Source organism: Oncorhynchus nerka, linkage group LG13 (genome assembly GCF_034236695.1).
Source record: "Oncorhynchus nerka isolate Pitt River linkage group LG13, Oner_Uvic_2.0, whole genome shotgun sequence".
Classification (NCBI taxonomy): domain Eukaryota; kingdom Metazoa; phylum Chordata; class Actinopteri; order Salmoniformes; family Salmonidae; genus Oncorhynchus; species Oncorhynchus nerka.
The window spans coordinates 93,626,286-93,647,546 of NC_088408.1; the positions used below are offsets into that span (position 1 = coordinate 93,626,286).

The following is a 21,261-nucleotide window of genomic DNA, read 5'->3' on the forward strand; positions in this document are numbered from 1 at the left end:
TGCTTTGTCATTATGGGGTATTGTGTGTAGATTCCTGAGGACATTTTTTTCTTTAATCCAAGGTATCTGAATACTTTCCCGAAGGCACTGTATGTCAATTTTTCATAGAATTTAGATGTAATATTTTTTTTGCATAATATTGATTTTACATTGGGGACTGAAGACTGGAGCGCACTGTTTTCTGTCTTTAAAGTCTTTTTAATTACATTTTTAAATCATCACTGTATGTCTAATAAAATCACTGTGTTTATTTCATGAAAATAACTAACAATTTATTGCCCTCTGTCTCCTTTTGCCGTTGAAATGCTCCGTCTGATCGTGTGGGCATGTTGATAAAAATAACGTTAATATATTTACAACCACAGCTCTGATTGGCGGATAGGATCATCGAGACTCTAAAGAGCCTACCCTGCTTAACCCTTCAAAGTAGGACGATACATATTCAAATAAAAGATGACTGATCATTGGTCAGAATAATCAGATCAGATTGTGATGTCATGATTGGGCCAAAAACTCCCACTTGAACTGGCTGAAATTCCAGGCGTTATTTTTCAAATAGCTCTTACACAACAAGGGCATTGTCATAATTTTCACAATTTCAGAGTGTTACTTTGACCTCATATAGTGGAAATATCATCAAACAAACAGGAAAATCACGTTTTGAACCGCACTGCCTATTTAACCTAAATATGTAGCACTGGGCAGTATGCACAGTGGTGTTAGCAGTTGATGTTATTCTGCAATAACACAAACCCCAAAGCAAATCAGGGGGAGGAAAATAGGTTTATTCAAATAGGACAAATCATGCTTGGAAGTAGATGGTCATTCTCCCCTGTCCTCAGTGATTCTCTCCAGTGATTCTCCCCTGAACAAAGGGACAGGATCTAGTTTTATAACCCCTAGCGTGTGGTTGACCAATTAGAAGTCCTTGCAGTACAACTGGGCCAAATAACAAGTATCCTATTTCAGGCTCACTGTATAGACAAATCCCTCCCATGTCTCTGACCCGTTGATCAATAATTCCCTTCTACAGAAATCCACTATTTCCATTGATGGTTAATTCTATTGACTTCTTGACCTCTCGCACTCTGTCTCTGTGTTTATCTTCGACATATTCTTACAGTGGCATGTATTTATGGATACCAAGAGAAGCCAGGCTTCCCCAAAAGATTGACCAAGAAAAAATAAAAAATAATTTATCTTCGGTCTCTTTGTGTTCCATAATTTTTCCTTCAATTCACAAGATGCTGAATGTACATTATCTTACCAGGGGAAAGTATCAGAGCGAGCGAAACAGCGCCCCTCTGTCTCTGTAGGCCATCTACAGTATCTGATGCTGTCTGTTCCAAATCAGTATGACATTATTGCCATTATTGCCAGCCGTAGCATTGAATGCAAGAGGAGCCAGCGAGTATTTGACCTCCCTTGATTAAAAAAATAATAGCCAATCAGCATTCATGTAAACTGAGTGAGCTCAACTATGAATGGTCATGGCGCACCAAAAAAAAGTGTAATGGAAAGCCAGTTTGGATTTGGCTTCATTCCTATCAAATTGCATCGAGAGCGTGCGTCATTGACAGAAACAACTTGAATTGTTGCATCTCGTTGTGTTGACGTCCTCCGTTGGCTAGCTAGCTAAAATTGGCCCTTTCCTAAATTAGCCATGGATGGAGATAGGGATTTGGACTTGTGGTTTTACTTAATTCTCTGTACAATGATTATAACGGTGATTCTAACGTTAATTCTGATCCAACCATTAATTAATACGTTGTGCCCCTGAGAGGCCTGAGAGGATGGAAGTTCAATATGTAGCTAGATGTAGAAGGCTAATGTTAACTAGCTAACTTTGTCCATGAAAGGAAGTTAGGATATCGAGCAAGCAATTTAGCCAGGTAGCCAAGGACGACAAAAAATGGAAACATGTACTGTATGACAGAGTGATCGACCATTTCGTCAACACGAAAGAGAGGAGGATGGCATTGGCGTTTTCAACAATTTTTCTTACTTACACGAACACGCACGCACACACACAGAAATCAGAACCATGGACAGCCTCGTCATATTTAGCTTACGTTGATTGGACTAAATCGTTTTTGGTATCTTTTAGCTGTCACTGTATTAGACTAAGCAGAGGTAAGTTAATGATGTTGAAATGCTGATGGAATAGTGGAGGCAGCTCCTGTTTTCTCTGCGACTTGCGGTAACTTTCTGTGGTTCTAAATCAAAAATTGTTTAGCGGTCCAAAAATGTTGGAAACATTCATTTCCTCGACCATGCTGAAGTTCATGTAACTGTTTGTTCCATGCAATATGCTTTGTTCCTCTCCGGTTTTGTGATGAAACAAAGGTGTGGTTGAATTTATTCTGCCACTGAGTCTTCATATTGTCTCGGCCTTTAAGCCTATATATCACTGTTGCAAGGCATATGAACGAACAGGTTATAGAGCAAATAACGCAATAATCACAACACATAGGTTGTAATATGGCTTTTTTGGGGGGTTCCTCAGCAAAAAAAAATGTCTCTACTAATGTGTGTGTATGTATTCAGTTCCAGTATAAAGAAGTCTGAGGTAACAAGAGCCTCGGCTCGAACTCCTCCCACATAGAAGAGTGTTTTAACACACACACACACACACACACACACACGTTTTACTATCCTTGTGGGGACCTAAAGTTGATTTCCATTCAAAATCCTATTTTCTCTCACCCTAAATCTAACCCTAACCCTTAACCGTAATTCTAAACCTACCCCCTAAGCCTAAAATATAAATGTTCCTTGTGGGGACAAAATTCAATTGTTTTACTATCTTTGTGAGGACCCAACCATTTCCTTCACAGCTCTACACCAGCCAGTTACTGTTACCAATTTTTTACCTTTAAGCAGGCAAGTCAGTTAAGAACAAATTCTTATTTTCAATGACTGCCTAGGAACAGTGGGTTAACTGCCTGTTCAGGGGCAGAACGACAGATTTGTACCTTGTCAGCTCGGGGATTTGAACTTGCAACCTTCCGGTTACTAGCCCAACGCTCTAACCACTAGGCTACACTGCCGCCCCAAGAGAGCTGCTCTGTTCTGTTACATAACATAATAGAATGTCTTTACCATTACAGTCAACTCATTGAAGGTTTTGAATAGGACTTACATTTAGAATTGATAAAAGCTCCATTGACCTGAGAGGCATGTTTTAAATGAAGTTCTGTTGGACAAGTCTGGTCGTTTTAGTGTGGCATCTGGCTAACTGTTGATGAGCTAACTGTTGATGAGCTAACTGTTGATGAGCTAACTGTTGATGAGCTATTTATTGCGCTAACTGTTGATGAGCTAACTGTTGATGAGCTAACTGTTGATGAGCTAACTGTTGATGAGCTAACTGTTGATGAGCTAACTTTTGAGCTAACTATTGAGTTTACACTGTATTGTTATCTTCTGATCATCTCTTGGTTATATCTTGGTTATATATTGGTTTTGTCTGTGTTTTCCAGGTGGTTTATGAAGTAGCCTTTAACAGTGCCCGTGGAGGATACGTGGCCATTGATGACATCTCCTTCTCTCCAGAGTTCTGCCACACAGAGACAGGTGAGAGGGTACAGTATTACTATGATCAACACAGTTGGGGCGGAGTATCCTAGATAGACTCCACTGAGCATGCTTTTTAGTCCAGGACTACAGGCTTAATCTGTGTCTGGGAAACTGGCCCAGTGTGTTTCAGCAACAGTAGCTACTAGCTACATTACACCATCACCACAGAGCCCCGGAGTGCCACATAGTCCCTACTCTACCATCCAACCCATTCTCATTTTCCTCAAGTGTTCCAGACAACATGATTCATCAAAAGAGGTGGGAGAGAAGGGTGTGTGCCCTTTGAAGAAAAGGATTGGAATTGATTAGATTATGATTGGAACATTAACCGCGGATGTAAAAATGATCCTTCTTTTGATTCCACTATCCTCTGAAGTTGAACTAGTCTCTCTCTATCGCTCTCTCTTCTCTTTCTGTATCTTTCTCACTCTCCTTCTCTCTGTCCCCCAGGCTAAATTCCAGAGAGAACCTCTCAGTAGCCAGTGTTCTCTCACCCTCAGCAACATGTGTTGTCAGTCAGCCCTGGGCTTAGGATACAGCATGGTACAAGTATTTTAAACACAGTTCTGATATCATAACCTCATCAATACATACAATCTATAGCTTATTTGTAATGTATGGACCCTTTTTTTATTAAGTATCCTGCTGTGTCCTGAAAAATACCTTGCAGCAGAAACTTTGACAATTAAAAGTTTCCATGTTGTCCCTTTTTTTGTATTTCTAAAGCTCCCTAAGGTATTGTTTCCAAAGCTCCCTAAGGTATTGTTTCTAAAGCTCCATAAGGTATTGTTTCTAAAGCTCCCTAATGTGTAGTATCATTTTCTAAAGCTCCCTAAGGTGTAGTATCATTTTCTAAAGCTCCCTAAGGTATCATTTCTAAAGCTCCCTAAGGTGTGGTATCATTTCCTAAAGCTCCCTAAGGTATCGTTCTAAAGCTCCCTAAGGTATCGTTTCTAAAGCTCCCTAAGGTGTGGTATCATTTCCTAAAGCTCCCTAAGGTATCGTTCTAAAGCTCCCTAAGGTGTAGTATCATTTTCTAAAGCTCCCTAAGGTGTAGTATCATTTTCTAAAGTTCCCTAATGTGTAGTATCATTTTCTAAAGCTCCCTAAGGTATTGTTTCTAAAGCTCCCTAAGGTATCGTTTCTAAAGCTCCCTAAGGTGTAGTATAATTTTCCAAAGCTCCCTAAGGTGGAGTATCATTTTCTAAAGCTCCCTAATGTGTAGTATCATTTTCTAAAGCTCCCTAAGGTATCGTATCATTTCCTAAAGCTCCCTAAAGTGTAGTATCATTTTCCAAAGCTCCCTAAGGTATCATTTCCTAAAGCTCCCTAAGGTATCGTATCATTGTTTAAAGCTCCCTAAGGTATCGTATCATTTCCTAAAGCTCCCTAAAGTGTAGTATAATTTTCCAAAGCTCCCTAAGGTATCATTTCCTAAAGCTCCCTAAGGTATCATATCATTTTCTAAAGCTCCCTAAGGTGTAGCATCATTTTCTAAAGCTCCCCAAGGCGTATTGTCATTTTCCAAAGCTCCTTAAGGTATCGTTTCTAAAGCTCCCTAAAGTATCGTATCATTTCCTAAAGCTCCCTAAAGTATCGTTTCTAAAGCTCCCTAAGGTACAGTTGAAGTCGGAAGCTTACATACACTTAGGTTGGAGTCATTAAAACTAATTTTTCAACCACTCCACAAATGTCTTGTTAACAAACTATAGTTTTGGCAAGTTAGTTAGGACATCTACTTTGCATGACACAAGTAATTTTTACAACAACTGTTTAGACCGATTATTTCACTTATAATTCATCATATCACAATTCCAGGGGGTCAGAAGTTTACATACACTAAGTTCACTGTGTCTTTAAACAGCTTGGAAAATGCCAGAAAATGATGTCATGGCTTTAGAAGCTTCTGACGGGCCAATTGACATCATTTGAATCAACTGGAGGTGTACTTGTGGATGTATTTCAAGGATTACTTTCTAACTCAGTGCCTCTGCTTGACATCATTGGAAAATCAAAAGAAATCAGCCAAGACCTCAGACAAAAAATTGTGGACCTCCCCAAGTCTGGTTCATCCTTGGGAGCAATTTCCAAACTCCTGAAGGTACCACGTTCATCTGTACAAACAATAGTACGCAAGTATAAACACCATGGAACCACGTTGCCACCATACCGCTCAGGAAGGAGACGCGTTCTGTCTCCTAGAGATGAACGTACTTTGGTGGGAAAATCAATCCCAGAACAACAGCAAAGGACCTTGTGAAGATGCTGGAGGAAACAGGTACAAACGTATCTATATCCACAGTAAAAACGAGTCCTATATCGACATAACCTGAAAGGCCGCTCAGCAAGGAAGAAGCCACTGCTCCAAAACCGCCATAATAATGCCAGACTACGGTTTGCAACTGCACATGGGGACAAAGATCATACTTTTTAAATGTCCTCTGGTCTGATGAAGCAAAAATAGAACTGTTTGGCCATAATGACCATTATTATCTGTGGAGGAAAAAGGGGGAGATTTGCAAGCTGAAGAACACCATCCCAACTGTGAAGCACGGGGGTGACAGCATCATGTTGTGGGGGTCCTTTGCTGCAGGAGGGACTGGTGCACTTCACAAAATACATGGCATCATGAGGGAGGAAAATGACTTGGCTATATTGAAGCAACATCTCAAGACATCAGTCAGGAAGTTAAAGCTTGGTCGCAAATGGGTCTTCCAAATGGACAATGACCCCAAGCATACTTCCAAAGTTGTGGCAAAATGGCTTAAAGTCAACAAAGTCAAGGTATTGGATTGGCCATCACAAAGCCGTGACCTCAGTCCTATAGAACATTTGTGGGCAGAACTGAAAATGTGTGTGCGAGCAAGGAGGCCTACAAACCTAATTCAATTACACCAGCTCTGTCAGGAGGAATGGGCCAAAGCTTGTGGAAGGCTACCCGAAACGTTTGACCCAAGTGAAACAATTTTAAGGCAATGCTACCAAATACTAATTGAGTGAATGTAAACTTCTGACCCACTGGTAATGTGATGAAAGAAATAAAAGCTGAAATAAATTATTCTCTCTACTATTATTCTGACATTTCACATTCTTTGTCACAATCGTCGTATTGCGAATGCATGATTTAATGAAAAGACTGAAAAAACAGAGTACACTAAAACAAACTAACTAACTAACTAACTAACTAACTAACTAACTAACTAACTAACTAACTAACTAACTAACTAACTAACTAACTAACAAGACGGCCGTGACTGCTAAAGAAACACTGTGCTAACAAGCAACATAACATAGACAATAACCCACGAACCACAATATAAAACAGGCTACCTAAATATGGTTCTCAATCAGAGACAACAACAAACACCTGCCACTGATTGAGAACCATATCAGGCCAAAACACAGAAATAGACAAACTAGACATACAACATAGAATGCCCACTCATATCACACCCTGACCAAGCAAAACATAGAAACAAACAACGCAAATAATGGTCAGAGTGTGACATTCTTAAAATAAAGTGGTGATCCTAACTTACCTAAGACAGGGAATTTTTGTGAAAAACTGTTTTTAAATGTATTTGGCTAAGGTGTATGTAAACTTCCGACTTCAACTGTATAGTATCATTTTCCAAAGCTCCCTAAGGTATAATTTTCTAAAGCTCCCTAAGGTATCGTTTCTAAAGCTTCCTAAGGTATCATTTCTAAAGCTCCCTAAGGTATAATTTCTAAAGCTTCCTAAGGTATCGTTTCTAAAGCTCCCTAAGGTATCGTTTCTAAAGCTCCCTAAGGTATCGTTTCTAAAGCTCCCTAAGGTATCGTTTCTAAAGCTCCCTAAGGTATCGTTTCCAAAGCTCCCTAAGGTGTCGTTTCTAAAGCTCCCTAAGGTATCATTTCTAAAGCTTCCTAAGGTGTAGTATCATTTTCTAAAGCGCCCTAAGGTATCGTTTCTAAAGCTCCCTAAGGTATTGTTTCTAAAGCTCCCTAAGGTATCGTTTCTAAAGCTCCCTAAGGTATTGTTTCTAAAGCTCCCTAAGGTATCGTTTCTAAAGCTCCCTAAGGTATCATTTCTAAAGCTCCCTCAGGTATCGTTTCTAAAGCTCCCTAAGGTATCGTTTCCAAAGCTCCCTAAGGTGTAGTATCATTTGCTAAAGTGACCGTAGCTGGCAACATTTATTCAATGGCCTGTTTTTGTCCTTGGTCTAGATCATTTGGAATGCTTCAAACCCATGGAATTACGTGGTACCATTGTTCACTTCAACCCTCATGGAATGACTACAGTGTGATAGCTGCTTGCTTTGTTTCAGAGCCTGTGGTTGACCCGTCCATAGCTAACTGTGACTTTGAGGAGGGTCTGTGTCAGTACTACCAGGAAAGAGTGGAGAGCAAGGTGTGGAACAGAGTATCAGTGAAGCCCAACGCCTACAGAATAGGAGATCACACCACAGGGACTGGTGAGTTATACAACTCTTATGGACGCGTCCCAAATTACACCCTATTCCCCATTATAGTAGACTACTTTTGACCAGTGTCCATAGGGCCTTGGCCAAAAGTTGTGCACTCTATAGGGAAAAGGTTGCTATTTGGGATGCATCCGATAACGCCTAACATAAAGCCTGTAAGACTTGTCACAAGCATTCATGAGCCCTTTATGTTTTATCGTAGGGCTGAATCCTAACATCCGCTGAAGTCGTATTTGAACTTAGGTTTCCCATTAACATCGATACATAACTAAGTTAAAAATGTACTTGGAAGTTATGTTTCGCCCCATAATGATTGTGACTAAATAACAGGTATTTAGAGTCAGTTGGAAATCAAATCTAATTTATTAATCGCATGCGCTGAATACAACAGGTGTAGACTTTACCATGAAATGCTTACAAACGAGACTGACTGAGTTAACAAGTAAGAAATTAGCAAATAAAAAAATTAAATAGTAACACAATAAAATAACAATATGGAGGCTATATACAAGGAGTAGCAGTACCGAGTCATTGTGTGGGGTTATGAGGTAGTTGAGATAATATGAACATGTAAGTAGGGGTTAAAGTGATGTCCTGTATCGAGAGACGTAACATATCAAATCCTAAATCTCCCCTCCAGGCTCGTTCCTCCTGGCGAACACACGATTCACGTCGCGGCCGGGTTACGTGGGTCGTCTCCACGGTCCTTTCCTCCCCGGCAACCATAAGTACTGTCTGCGTTTCCACTACGCCCTTCACGGCTTCAGGAAAGTGGAAAACGCTCTGGTTCTCTACATCTACGACCAGCACAACGTGGCTCAGGAGAAGGTCTGGAGCCTGGCTGATACCACCAGAGATGTCTGGACAGGGGTGGACATCACATATATGAAGCCCATGGTTACCAAGGTAACAACGCATGCGTACACAGAAGGGAGGGAGGGATAATAGTTGAGTTTTTTTCTCTCTACGATAGCCTGGTAATATCTGTGTCTTTCTCCCAGGTAGTGTTCGTCAGCATCTGTAAAAACTTCTGGGACTGTGGTCAAGTGGCTCTCGATGACATCACAGTGACCATTGGGGACTGTAGAATCACAGCAGGTAAGACAGCAGGGCCTGGGCGTGTATACGTCAGGTCTTTGATCTTGCCATTATGTCAAGGAGACTGCACATGGGATTGAATCCTGCCTTGTGGTATCCACTGCACATGGGATTGAATCCTGCCTTGTGATATCCACTGCACATGGGATTGAATGCTGCCTTGTGGTATCCACTGCACATAGGATTGAATCATGCCTTGTGATATCCACTGCACATGGGATTGAATCCTGCCTTGTGATATCCACTGCACATAGGATTGAATCCTGCCTTGTGATATCCACTGCACATAGGATTGAATCCTGCCTTGTGGTATTCACTGCACATGGGATTGAATCCTGCCTTGTGGTATCCACTGCACATGGGATTGAATCCTGCCTTGTGGTATCCACTGCACATGGGATTGAATCCTGCCTTGTGATATCCACTGCACATGGGATTGAATCATGCCTTGTGATATCCACTGCACATGGGATTGAATCCTGCCTTGTGATATCCACTGCACATGGGATTGAATCCTGCCTTGTGATATCCACTGCACATGCAACTGTGAACTATTTCTCCCATTGACATCAATACTTCTAAACAGAACTGAAACAGAGAGATACCCAGTGTCTAGGGTCATCTGATTAACAGATCTGGATGTTCTCCATTGTTGAGTTTTGTAGAAGTAAACAGTCTATTTCTAAGTTTAAGTTGGTGTTTTTCTCTAGCCGTGCTTGCCAAGCCCAAAGCTCTTTAGTTTCCATCCAAAGTGAAGTGTTTATTAAAACACTTGACTATTTGTGTTAGCTCCGCTGGCTCAGAGAGCTAGTTTGGCTAGGTTACATATCAAAAACATAGTTCTATTTATTTAACCTTTATTTACCTAGGCAAGTCAGTTAAGAACAAATTCTTATTTACAATGACGGCCTACCCCGGCCAAACTCTAACCTGGACGACGTTGGGTCCAATTGTGCGCCGCACTATGGGATTCCTAATCACGACCGGTTGTGATACAGCCTGGAATCGAACTGGGGTCTGTAGTGACGCCTTTAGCACTGAGATGTAATGCCTTAGACCGCTGCGCCACTCGGGAGCCACTCTAGGAGTGTGCTACTTAACAGTGGCATCCTGGTAGCAGTCCAGGACTTGATGTTGTAGTTTAGCCAGGTATCCCTCACTACATAACCTGATCTGAAGAAGTGTCACAGGCTGGATGTGATCGTGGGTCCCCCACTGGAGAAAACAACATCTTAACTTAAGGAAATCCTTAACTTAAGGAAATTCCCTCTTGGGCCAAGGGCTGACACTGATTATAAAGTCGCAGGCAGGTCTACCTTGCAAGCAGGGTTATCCTGGCCCTGGCCTTGCTCAAGCCAGAGTAGCTAGTAGCATGAGAAAATATTTCAAGCTGAAATAAAATCAACTACAACTCTCCTCTTTTCCTCCTACACAGGCCTCGGCTGTGGATATGTGGTTTTTGATGCCAGCTGCTGGGAGACTGGGCTGGGTCCTTCAGTTAAACTCTTACTATTTATAAGCTCTTAGGCTGCGTTTACACAGGCAGCCCAATTCGGATCTTTTACCACTAATTGGTCTTTTGACCAATCAGATCAGGTCCTTTGCCCATAACAGTAAACGCAGCCTTAGACGATCAGCCATTGTGGAAAACATCTGGTCTCGCCGTCTATGGTGGTATATGGTAATTACATGGGCAGTGACGACTTCTTTGCTTTGACAGCAGTTCCTCTGTGCCATTTGGGCTTTGTTCTCATGCCGTTGTGGTGAAAACTATGAGCCCTTCGGAACGGTTTAGATGGGATATGATAATATTACTGCCAACCTTTCAAAGACTATCACAAATCAATTGTCTTTGATTGTAATTCTAATTTATTTCACATATGCATAACAGAAATACATTTCAAAGCACTTGTAAAGGTTTTGTTGTAACGTTGTCATTCTTAAAACTATTAAGACAACAGTTATCTTCAAAGCGGCAATGTATTTAAACTCTTTTAGTCCCAAAGTAAACTGCCATTCAGCAGGGCTGCGATTATGTTGCTAATGACTTTCATAAAACTGCTGCCGCTGATTCTGCTGCTGATGACCCTGGTAGTGAAGAGCAATGGAGAAATACAGCCAACCCACTCAGACATCATTTCAACATCTAGTTTTGATTTACATTTGGTTGTGTAACGGTTTTCGTCGTCGGATGAGGAGGAGGAGTCGGACCAAAGCGCAGCGTGGGAAGTGTTCCTGTTTTTTTTTATTGAACTGAAATGAACACTAATACAAATAACAAGAGACTAAATGAAACCGAAACAGTCCTGTAAGGTGCAAACACTAAACAGAAAATAACTACCCACAAAAACCCATGTGGGGAAAAGCTACCTAAGTATGGTTCCCAATCAGAGACAACGATAGACAGCTGTCCCTGATTGAGAACCGCACCCGGACAAAACATAGAAATACAAAAACATAGAACATAGAATGCCCACCCCAAATCACACCGTGACCAAACCAAAATAGAGACATAAAAAGCTCTAAGGTCAGGGCAGGTTGAGATGTCGACTCACATGAATTCAACGTGAAATATATATATTTTTTACCATGTCATTGGATTTAGGTTAAAAGTTGGGTGAAAAAAATACTAAATTCCTTTACCTTGATGACTTTTTGCAAATCCAATTAGTTTTCCACGTTGATTCAATGTCATCAGATATAATTGTTGTTGTTGAAATTACGTGGAGACAATGTTGATGCAACCGGTTCTTGCCCAGTGGGAAAGGAGTTATTCTTTATCTCGTTATGAAATCACGTGTCATCATTCAAACATCACTGCCAACTGCCAACCTCCAGGGAGTCCGAACACTGTATCTACATTTAATCAAGCTTTGCTGTCAGATTCCTTAAAACAGCTGTGTGTGTGTGTGTGTGTGTGTGTGTGTGTGTGTGTGTGTGTGTGTGTGTGTGTGTGTGTGTGTGTGTGTGTGTGTGTGTGTGTGTGTGTGTGTGTGTGTGTGTGTGTGTGTGTGTGTGTTCCAGGGCCGCTGAGACCCCTGCCTGGCCAGTGTAACTTTGAGACAGGGGACTGCGGCTATAGCCAGGAGAAGGAGACAGACAAAGGGGATTGGCTCCGGGTGCGAGGGCAAACCCCCACCTCCTACACCGGGCCCCGAGGAGACCACACTACAGGGGTGGGTGAGTCACCAGTTTGTTCATTCATCCATTCACCCAGCATCAGTTATACACACACACGTAATGCTGATGATATGCTGTACTGTATGTCAGCAACGTGTTTGTATGACCCCTGATATCTTCCTCCTCCTGACACTAACCTGTCATATCTCATATCTCTCTTCAGGGTACTTCATGTATGTCGAGGCTTCTCTGATGCGTCCTGGTCACACAGCCCGTCTACTGTCTTCTGACCTGAGGGGCTCCGCGGGGCCACAGTGTCTGGTCTTCTACTACCACATGTACGGCTCTGGCACCGGCTTGCTGAGCGTACTCCTGCGCCGTGGCGATAGCGAGCAGGACACGTTGCTATGGAGACGTCGCGGCGAGCAGAGCATCTCCTGGATGAGGGCAACGGTGGACTATGAGTGTGACCGCAGACACCAGGTAGAGAGACACACAGAGACAGAGACACACACAGAGACAGAGACACACACAGAGACAGAGAGACGCACACAGAGAGACAGAGACAGAGACACACACAGAGACAGAGAGACACACAGAAACAGAGAGACACACAGAGACAGAGACACACACACAGAGAGACAGAGAGACACACAGAGACAGAGACACACAGAGACAGAGAGACACACAGAGACAGAGAGACACACAGAGACAGAGAGACACACAGAGACAGAGACACAGAGACAGAGACACACAGAGACAGAGACACACAGAGACAGAGACACACAGAGACAGAGACACACAGAGACAGAGACACACAGAGACAGAGAGACACACAGAGACAGAGAGACACACAGAGACAGAGAGACACACAGAGACAGAGAGACACACAGAGACAGAGAGACACACAGAGACAGAGAGACACACAGAGACAGAGAGACACACAGAGACAGAGAGACACACAGAGACAGAGAGACACACAGAGACAGAGAGACACACAGAGACAGAGAGACACACAGAGACAGAGAGACACACAGAGACAGAGAGACACACAGAGACAGAGAGACAGTGGATGGAAACGAGGTTTAAACTGGATGGAAACTGGGTTTAAACTGGATGGAAACAGGTTTTAAACTGTGGACAAAACAGGGTTTAAACTGGATGGAAACTGGGTTTAAACTGGATGGAAACTGGGTTTAAACTGGATGGAAACTGGGTTTAAACTGGATGGAAACTGGGTTTAAACTGGATGGAAACGAGGTTTAAACTGGATGGAAACGGGGTTTAAACTGGATGGAAACGGGGTTTAAACTGTGGACAAAACAGGGTTTAAACTGTGGATGGAAACAGGGTTTGTGATGATGATTTTCTTTGCCTTTCTTTCCAGATTATATTCGAAGCGATCCGAGGACCATCAATAAGAAGTGATATCGCTATTGATGACATTGTGTTTAAAAAAGGACCGTGCACAGCAGGTAGGTTCTCTGGCCAGGCCGTCATTGTAAATAAGAATTTGTTCTTAATGGACTCGCCTGAATAGATAAAGGGGGGAATCAGAACTTGAGAACACACATTACACAGTTAACACATTATACTCTATCTGGGGAAACTTCAACCAGTTTAGTATGACATCATAATGACAGGCTAAATCAGCAGCAAAGTTGTACTCTGATACTGTAATCACTGAGCTATTTCTGTTTTGTGATAGAATAGCTTAATGCTGTGTAGACAGGGGCTGGTGTGGTCAGTACAGCACGTGATAGAATAGCTTAATGCTGTGTAGACAGGGGCTGGTGTGGTCAGTACAGTACAGCACGTGATAGAATAGCTTAATGCTGTGTAGACAGGGGCTGGTGTGGTCAGTACAGTACAGCACGTGATAGAATAGCTTAATGCTGTGTAGACAGGGGCTGGTGTGGTCAGTACAGCACGTGATAGAATAGCTTAATGCTGTGTAGACAGGGGCTGGTGTGGTCAGTACAGTACAGCACGTGATAGAATAGCTTAATGGTGTGTAGACAGGGGCTGGTGTGGTCAGTACAGTACGTGATAGAATAGCTTAATGCTGTGTAGACAGGGGCTGGTGTGGTCAGTACAGCACGTGATAGAATAGCTTAATGCTGTGTAGACAGGGGCTGGTGTGGTCAGTACAGCACGTGATAGAATAGCTTAATGCTGTGTAGACAGGGGCTGGTGTGGTCAGTACAGCACGTGATAGAATAGCTTAATGCTGTGTAGACAGGGGCTGGTGTGGTCAGTACAGTACAGCACGTGATAGAATAGCTTAATGCTGTGTAGACAGGGGCTGGTGTGGTCTGTACAGCACGTGATAGAATAGCTTAATGCTGTGTAGACAGGGGCTGGTGTGGTCAGTACAGCACGTGATATAATAGCTTAATGCTGTGTAGACAGGGGCTGGTGTGGTCAGTACAGTACAGCACGTGATAGAATAGCTTAATGCTGTGTAGACAGGGGCTGGTGTGGTCAGTACAGTACAGTACGTGATAGAATAGCTTAATGCTGTGTAGACAGGGGCTGGTGTGGTCAGTACAGCACGTGATAGAATAGCTTAATGCTGTGTAGACAGGGGCTGGTGTGGTCAGTACAGTACAGCACGTGATAGAATAGCTTAATGCTGTGTAGACAGGGGCTGGTGTGGTCAGTACAGTACAGCACGTGATAGAATAGCTTAATGCTGTGTAGACAGGGGCTGGTGTGGTCAGTACAGCACGTGATAGAATAGCTTAATGCTGTGTAGACAGGGGCTGGTGTGGTCTGTACAGTACAGCACGTGATAGAATAGCTTAATGCTGTGTAGACAGGGGCTGGTGTGGTCAGTACAGTACAGCACGTGATAGAATAGCTTAATGCTGTGTAGACAGGGGCTGGTGTGGTCTGTACAGTACAGCACGTGATAGAATAGCTTAATGCTGTGTAGACAGGGGCTGGTGTGGTCTGTACAGTACAGCACGTGATAGAATAGCTTAATGCTGTGTAGACAGGGGCTGGTGTGGTCAGTACAGCACGTGATAGAATAGCTTAATGCTGTGTAGACAGGGGCTGGTGTGGTCAGTACAGTACAGCACGTGATAGAATAGCTTAATGCTGTGTAGACAGGGGCTGGTGTGGTCTGTACAGTACAGCACGTGATAGAATAGCTTAATGCTGTGTAGACAGGGGCTGGTGTGGTCAGTACAGTACAGCACGTGATAGAATAGCTTAATGCTGTGTAGACAGGGGCTGGTGTGGTCAGTACAGTACAGCACGTGATAGAATAGCTTAATGCTGTGTAGACAGGGGCTGGTGTGGTCAGTACAGTACAGCACGTGATAGAATAGCTTAATGCTGTGTAGACAGGGGCTGGTGTGGTCTGTACAGTACAGCACGTGATAGAATAGCTTAATGCTGTGTAGACAGGGGGCTGGTGTGGTCAGTACAGCACGTGATAGAATAGCTTAATGCTGTGTAGACAGGGGCTGGTGTGGTCAGTACAGTACAGCGTGATAGAATAGCTTAATGCTGTGTAGACAGGGGCTGGTGTGGTCAGTACAGTACACGTGATAGAATAGCTTAATGCTGTGTAGACAGGGGCTGGTGTGGTCAGTACAGCACGTGATAGAATAGCTTAATGCTGTGTAGACAGGGGCTGGTGTGGTCAGTACAGCACGTGATAGAATAGCTTAATGCTGTGTAGACAGGGGCTGGTGTGGTCAGTACAGTACAGCACGTGATAGAATAGCTTAATGCTGTGTAGACAGGGGCTGGTGTGGTCAGTACAGTACAGCACGTGATAGAATAGCTTAATGCTGTGTAGACAGGGGCTGGTGTGGTCAGTACAGTACGTGATAGAATAGCTTAATGCTGTGTAGACAGGGGCTGGTGTGGTCAGTACAGCACGTGATAGAATAGCTTAATGCTGTGTAGACAGGGGCTGGTGTGGTCAGTACAGTACAGCACGTGATAGAATAGCTTAATGCTGTGTAGACAGGGGCTGGTGTGGTCAGTACAGCACGTGATAGAATAGCTTAATGCTGTGTAGACAGGGGCTGGTGTGGTCAGTACAGTACAGCACGTGATAGAATAGCTTAATGCTGTGTAGACAGGGGCTGGTGTGGTCAGTACAGTACAGCACGTGATAGAATAGCTTAATGCTGTGTAGACAGGGGCTGGTGTGGTCAGTACAGCACGTGATAGAATAGCTTAATGCTGTGTAGACAGGGGCTGGTGTGGTCAGTACAGCACGTGATAGAATAGCTTAATGCTGTGTAGACAGGGGCTGGTGTGGTCAGTACAGTACGTGATAGAATAGCTTAATGCTGTGTAGACAGGGGCTGGTGTGGTCAGTACAGTACAGTGATAGAATAGCTTAATGCTGTGTAGACAGGGGCTGGTGTGGTCAGTACAGCACGTGATAGAATAGCTTAATGCTGTGTAGACAGGGGCTGGTGAGTACAGAATGATAGAATAGCTTAATGCTGTGTAGACAGGGGCTGGTGTGGTCAGTACAGTACAGCACGTGATAGAATAGCTTAATGCTGTGTAGACAGGGGCTGGTGTGGTCAGTACAGTACAGCACGTGATAGAATAGCTTAATGCTGTGTAGACAGGGGCTGGTGTGGTCAGTACAGTACAGCACGTGATAGAATAGCTTAATGCTGTGTAGACAGGGGCTGGTGTGGTCAGTACAGCACGTGATAGAATAGCTTAATGCTGTGTAGACAGGGGCTGGTGTGGTCAGTACAGCACGTGATAGAATAGCTTAATGCTGTGTAGACAGGGGCTGGTGTGGTCAGTACAGAATAGAATAGCTTAATGCTGTGTAGACAGGGGCTGGTGTGGTCAGTACAGTACAGCACGTGATAGAATAGCTTAATGCTGTGTAGACAGGGGCTGGTGTGGTCAGTACAGTACGTGATAGAATAGCTTAATGCTGTGTAGACAGGGGCTGGTGTGGTCAGTACAGCACGTGATAGAATAGCTTAATGCTGTGTAGACAGGGGCTGGTGTGGTCAGTACAGCACGTGATAGAATAGCTTAATGCTGTGTAGACAGGGGCTGGTGTGGTCAGTACAGTACAGCACGTGATAGAATAGCTTAATGCTGTGTAGACAGGGGCTGGTGTGGTCAGTACAGTACAGCACGTGATAGAATAGCTTAATGCTGTGTAGACAGGGGCTGGTGTGGTCAGTACAGCACGTGATAGAATAGCTTAATGCTGTGTAGACAGGGGCTGGTGTGGTCAGTACAGTACAGCACGTGATAGAATAGCTTAATGCTGTGTAGACAGGGGCTGGTGTGGTCTGTACAGTACAGCACGTGATAGAATAGCTTAATGCTGTGTAGACAGGGGCTGGTGTGGTCTGTACAGTACAGCACGTGATAGAATAGCTTAATGCTGTGTAGACAGGGGCTGGTGTGGTCAGTACAGCACACGTGATAGAATAGCTTAATGCTGTGTAGACAGGGGCTGGTGTGGTCTGTACAGTACAGCACGTGATAGAATAGCTTAATGCTGTGTAGACAGGGGCTGGTGTGGTCAGTACAGTACAGCACGTGATAGAATAGCTTAATGCTGTGTAGACAGGGGCTGGTGTGGTCTGTACAGTACAGCACGTGATAGAATAGCTTAATGCTGTGTAGACAGGGGCTGGTGTGGTCAGTACAGTACAGCACAGAATAGCTTAATGCTGTGTAGACAGGGGCTGGTGTGGTCAGTACAGTACAGCACGTGATAGAATAGCTTAATGCTGTGTAGACAGGGGCTGGTGTGGTACAGTACAGTACAATGCTGTGTAGACGGGGCTGGTGTGGTCATAGAATAGCTTAATGCTGTGTAGACAGGGGCTGGTGTGGTCAGTACAGCACGTGATAGAATAGCTTAATGCTGTGTAGACAGGGGCTGGTGTGGTCAGTACAGTACAGCACGTGATAGAATAGCTTAATGCTGTGTAGACAGGGGCTGGTGTGGTCAGTACAGCACGTGATAGAATAGCTTAATGCTGTGTAGACAGGGGCTGGTGTGGTCTGTACAGCACGTGATAGAATAGCTTAATGCTGTGTAGACAGGGGCTGGTGTGGTCAGTACAGCACGTGATAGAATAGCTTAATGCTGTGTAGACAGGGGCTGGTGTGGTCTGTACAGCACGTGATAGAATAGCTTAATGCTGTGTAGACAGGGGCTGGTGTGGTCTGTACAGTACAGCACGTGATAGAATAGCTTAATGCTGTGTAGACAGGGGCTGGTGTGGTACAGCACGTGATAGAATAGCTTAATGCTGTGTAGACAGGGGCTGGTGTGGTCATACAGCACGTGATAGAATAGCTTAATGCTGTGTAGACAGGGGCTGGTGTGGTCAGTACAGCACGTGATAGAATAGCTTAATGCTGTGTAGACAGGGGCTGGTGTGGTCTGTACAGTACAGCACGTGATAGAATAGCTTAATGCTGTGTAGACAGGGGCTGGTGTGGTCAGTACAGTACAGCACGTGATAGAATAGCTTAATGCTGTGTAGACAGGGGCTGGTGTGGTCTGTACAGCACGTGATAGAATAGCTTAATGCTGTGTAGACAGGGGCTGCTGTGTAGACAGGGGCTGGTGTGGTCTGTACAGTACAGCACGTGATAGAATAGCTTAATGCTGTGTAGACAGGGGCTGGTGTGGTCTGTACAGTACAGCACGTGATAGAATAGCTTAATGCTGTGTAGACAGGGGCTGGTGTGGTCAGTACAGCACGTGATAGAATAGCTTAATGCTGTGTAGACAGGGGCTGGTGTGGTCTGTACAGTACAGCACGTGATAGAATAGCTTAATGCTGTGTAGACAGGGGCTGGTGTGGTCAGTAAAGCACGTGATAGAATAGCTTAATGCTGTGTAGACAGGGGCTGGTGTGGTCAGTACAGCACGTGATAGAATAGCTTAATGCTTATCTTATCAGGTATAGAAAAGACCGTTCTTTATACATAGAAATATGAATAGAACCACCTCGTACCCAGGTTACTCCATGAGAGGCGGCTGGGGACCAGATATACAATAGATAAGACACCAGGGATCAATTCTAATTTCATTTGAAATTCCACTTTTTTTTTTTTCAGGAAGTGGAGAATTGACATGGAACTAAATTCAATATTTTTACATTTCTCCGTTAATGGAATTAATGAACATAGTATAAAAAATGTACTGTAAGATTGGTAAGATTGGTTTTGAATCATTGCAACGTGTATTGCTATATTTCCAGTATACTTAAGTTGTCTGAACAGTGGCATGATCCGCCTGAAAGCCTGATGGAATTGAATTCAAATTGGAATTTGCAGAATTGTTGGGGATAATATTGAATTGGGAATTGAATTCTTCGAATTGACCTTACATTGGAATTAAGAGGAATTTAATTATTTCTGAATTCAAAGAATGACCTAGAATTTTAATTGAAGTAAATTGAATACAGGGAGAGAGAGTTGAATTCGAATATAATTTGTGGAATTGACCCCAATCATGATAGACACTGTTTTAGATTCCCTTCCAACATGAGATTGTTTCACAGGTGAATTTACAGGAGGCTGCTGAGTGGAGGACGGCTCATAATAATATCCGGATCGGAGCAAATGGAATGGCATCAAACACATAGAAACCACTTGTTTGATGTATTTGATACCATTCCACAGATTCCGCTCCAGACATTACCACGAGCCCGTCCTCCCCAATTAAGGTGCCACCAACCTCCTGTGGATGCATGTTAATCATTCTAATTTCTCTTCTAGATCCTGGAGACACAATTCCATATTCCGGCTTTTCAGAAAACTTCAACGAGATTGAGTACTGAGGGAAACACTGGATTGTCTGTGTGTCTGTGTGTGATAGAAGACTGGGTGGGGACAATGGTGAGAGATTGTGTGTACTGGAGTAACTCCTGCAAGACCATTTACCTATAGAGTAGAGACATGCTAAGTGCCAGTCATTAGTTTTCCCACTGTTTCTTCTTCGTGTACAAGGTAGGACAAAATGTAGGCTGACAGACCTTTGTACAGTCAAAACTCTTTTTTTTTTTGTAGAAAATCATTCAATATGCTCAAACGTAATATTTTCTGGATTTATGTCAATTTATTTTTACTCCCCTCGATTTATGTATTGTCAGTGCAGAAATATGTTGTTGGATTGTTTTATAAACTCAAACGTTTTTACTGCACAGTTCATGTCTGACCCCTAGTGGTGTAAGATCATAACTGCAGAGAATTCACACGTCTCTATTCTGTCAAAAATAATACATGAATAGTCTGTATACAAATGCAATAGTAAATATTCGACTAAACTTGTAAAGCACTGACCCACCTGTATATCGAATGTGTATCTAACATTTACACTATGCATTGCAAATGATATCTAACTCCTCACTGTGACAAAGGATTTGTGTCCAGCTTTAGGTCTGAAGTCAGAAGATAACCAGCGATTCATATATCAAAGTCTACTGGGATAGGCTACTCTTCTCTTTCTCAGGTTTCTTACTTTTCTTTTCTTAAACGTGTTTTCCTACGTAGGGCTATGTTCTGCTGAAGTTTAGTATGTAAATGATGCTCTACAAATAAACAAATAAACATAAATGCAGACACATTATTTGTTTTAATAGAACCTAGAACACTTGTCAGGGAAATTGTGTGACCAAATCAGTATTACTGTCTGATTGACCGTCAAAGCAAATAGAAGCAGTTGATACCCTCACCTGGGAAGAACTAAGGCAGGAGTGACAAACTCATTCCATGGAGGGCCTAGTGTCTGCTGGATTTGAGTTTTCTTTCAATTAAGTGCTAGACAACCAGGTGAGGGGAGTTCCTTACTAATCTGTGAATTTAATTCATCAAACAGGTACGAGAGAAGATTGACTATCCTGTAGACATTCAGCCCTCTGTGGAATGAGTTTGACACGTGAACTAAGAAAACGTGGCTGATGTGCAAATCAATATTTAATTTCAGTAAAGGTTCAGGTCAGGGTTAAGGATTTGGTTAAGGTTA

At 43.1% G+C, this 21,261-nt stretch overlaps 1 protein-coding gene across 1 annotated transcript in view; it reads left to right on the forward strand.

Annotated features, from left to right (window-relative positions):
- mamdc2a (MAM domain containing 2a) overlaps positions 1–20,860 on the forward strand; it is a 107,716-nt gene extending 86,856 nt beyond the window's left edge. The window contains exons 7-14 of the mRNA XM_065026853.1: positions 3,483–3,576; positions 7,887–8,033; positions 8,683–8,948; positions 9,044–9,140; positions 12,165–12,320; positions 12,484–12,743; positions 13,648–13,735; positions 20,016–20,860. Of these exons, the coding sequence (XP_064882925.1) occupies positions 3,483–3,576; positions 7,887–8,033; positions 8,683–8,948; positions 9,044–9,140; positions 12,165–12,320; positions 12,484–12,743; positions 13,648–13,735; positions 20,016–20,077 (1,170 nt within the window). The 3' untranslated portion in view covers positions 20,078–20,860. The remainder of the gene's footprint in view (positions 1–3,482; positions 3,577–7,886; positions 8,034–8,682; positions 8,949–9,043; positions 9,141–12,164; positions 12,321–12,483; positions 12,744–13,647; positions 13,736–20,015) is intronic.
- The last annotated feature ends 401 nt before the right edge of the window (positions 20,861–21,261 follow it).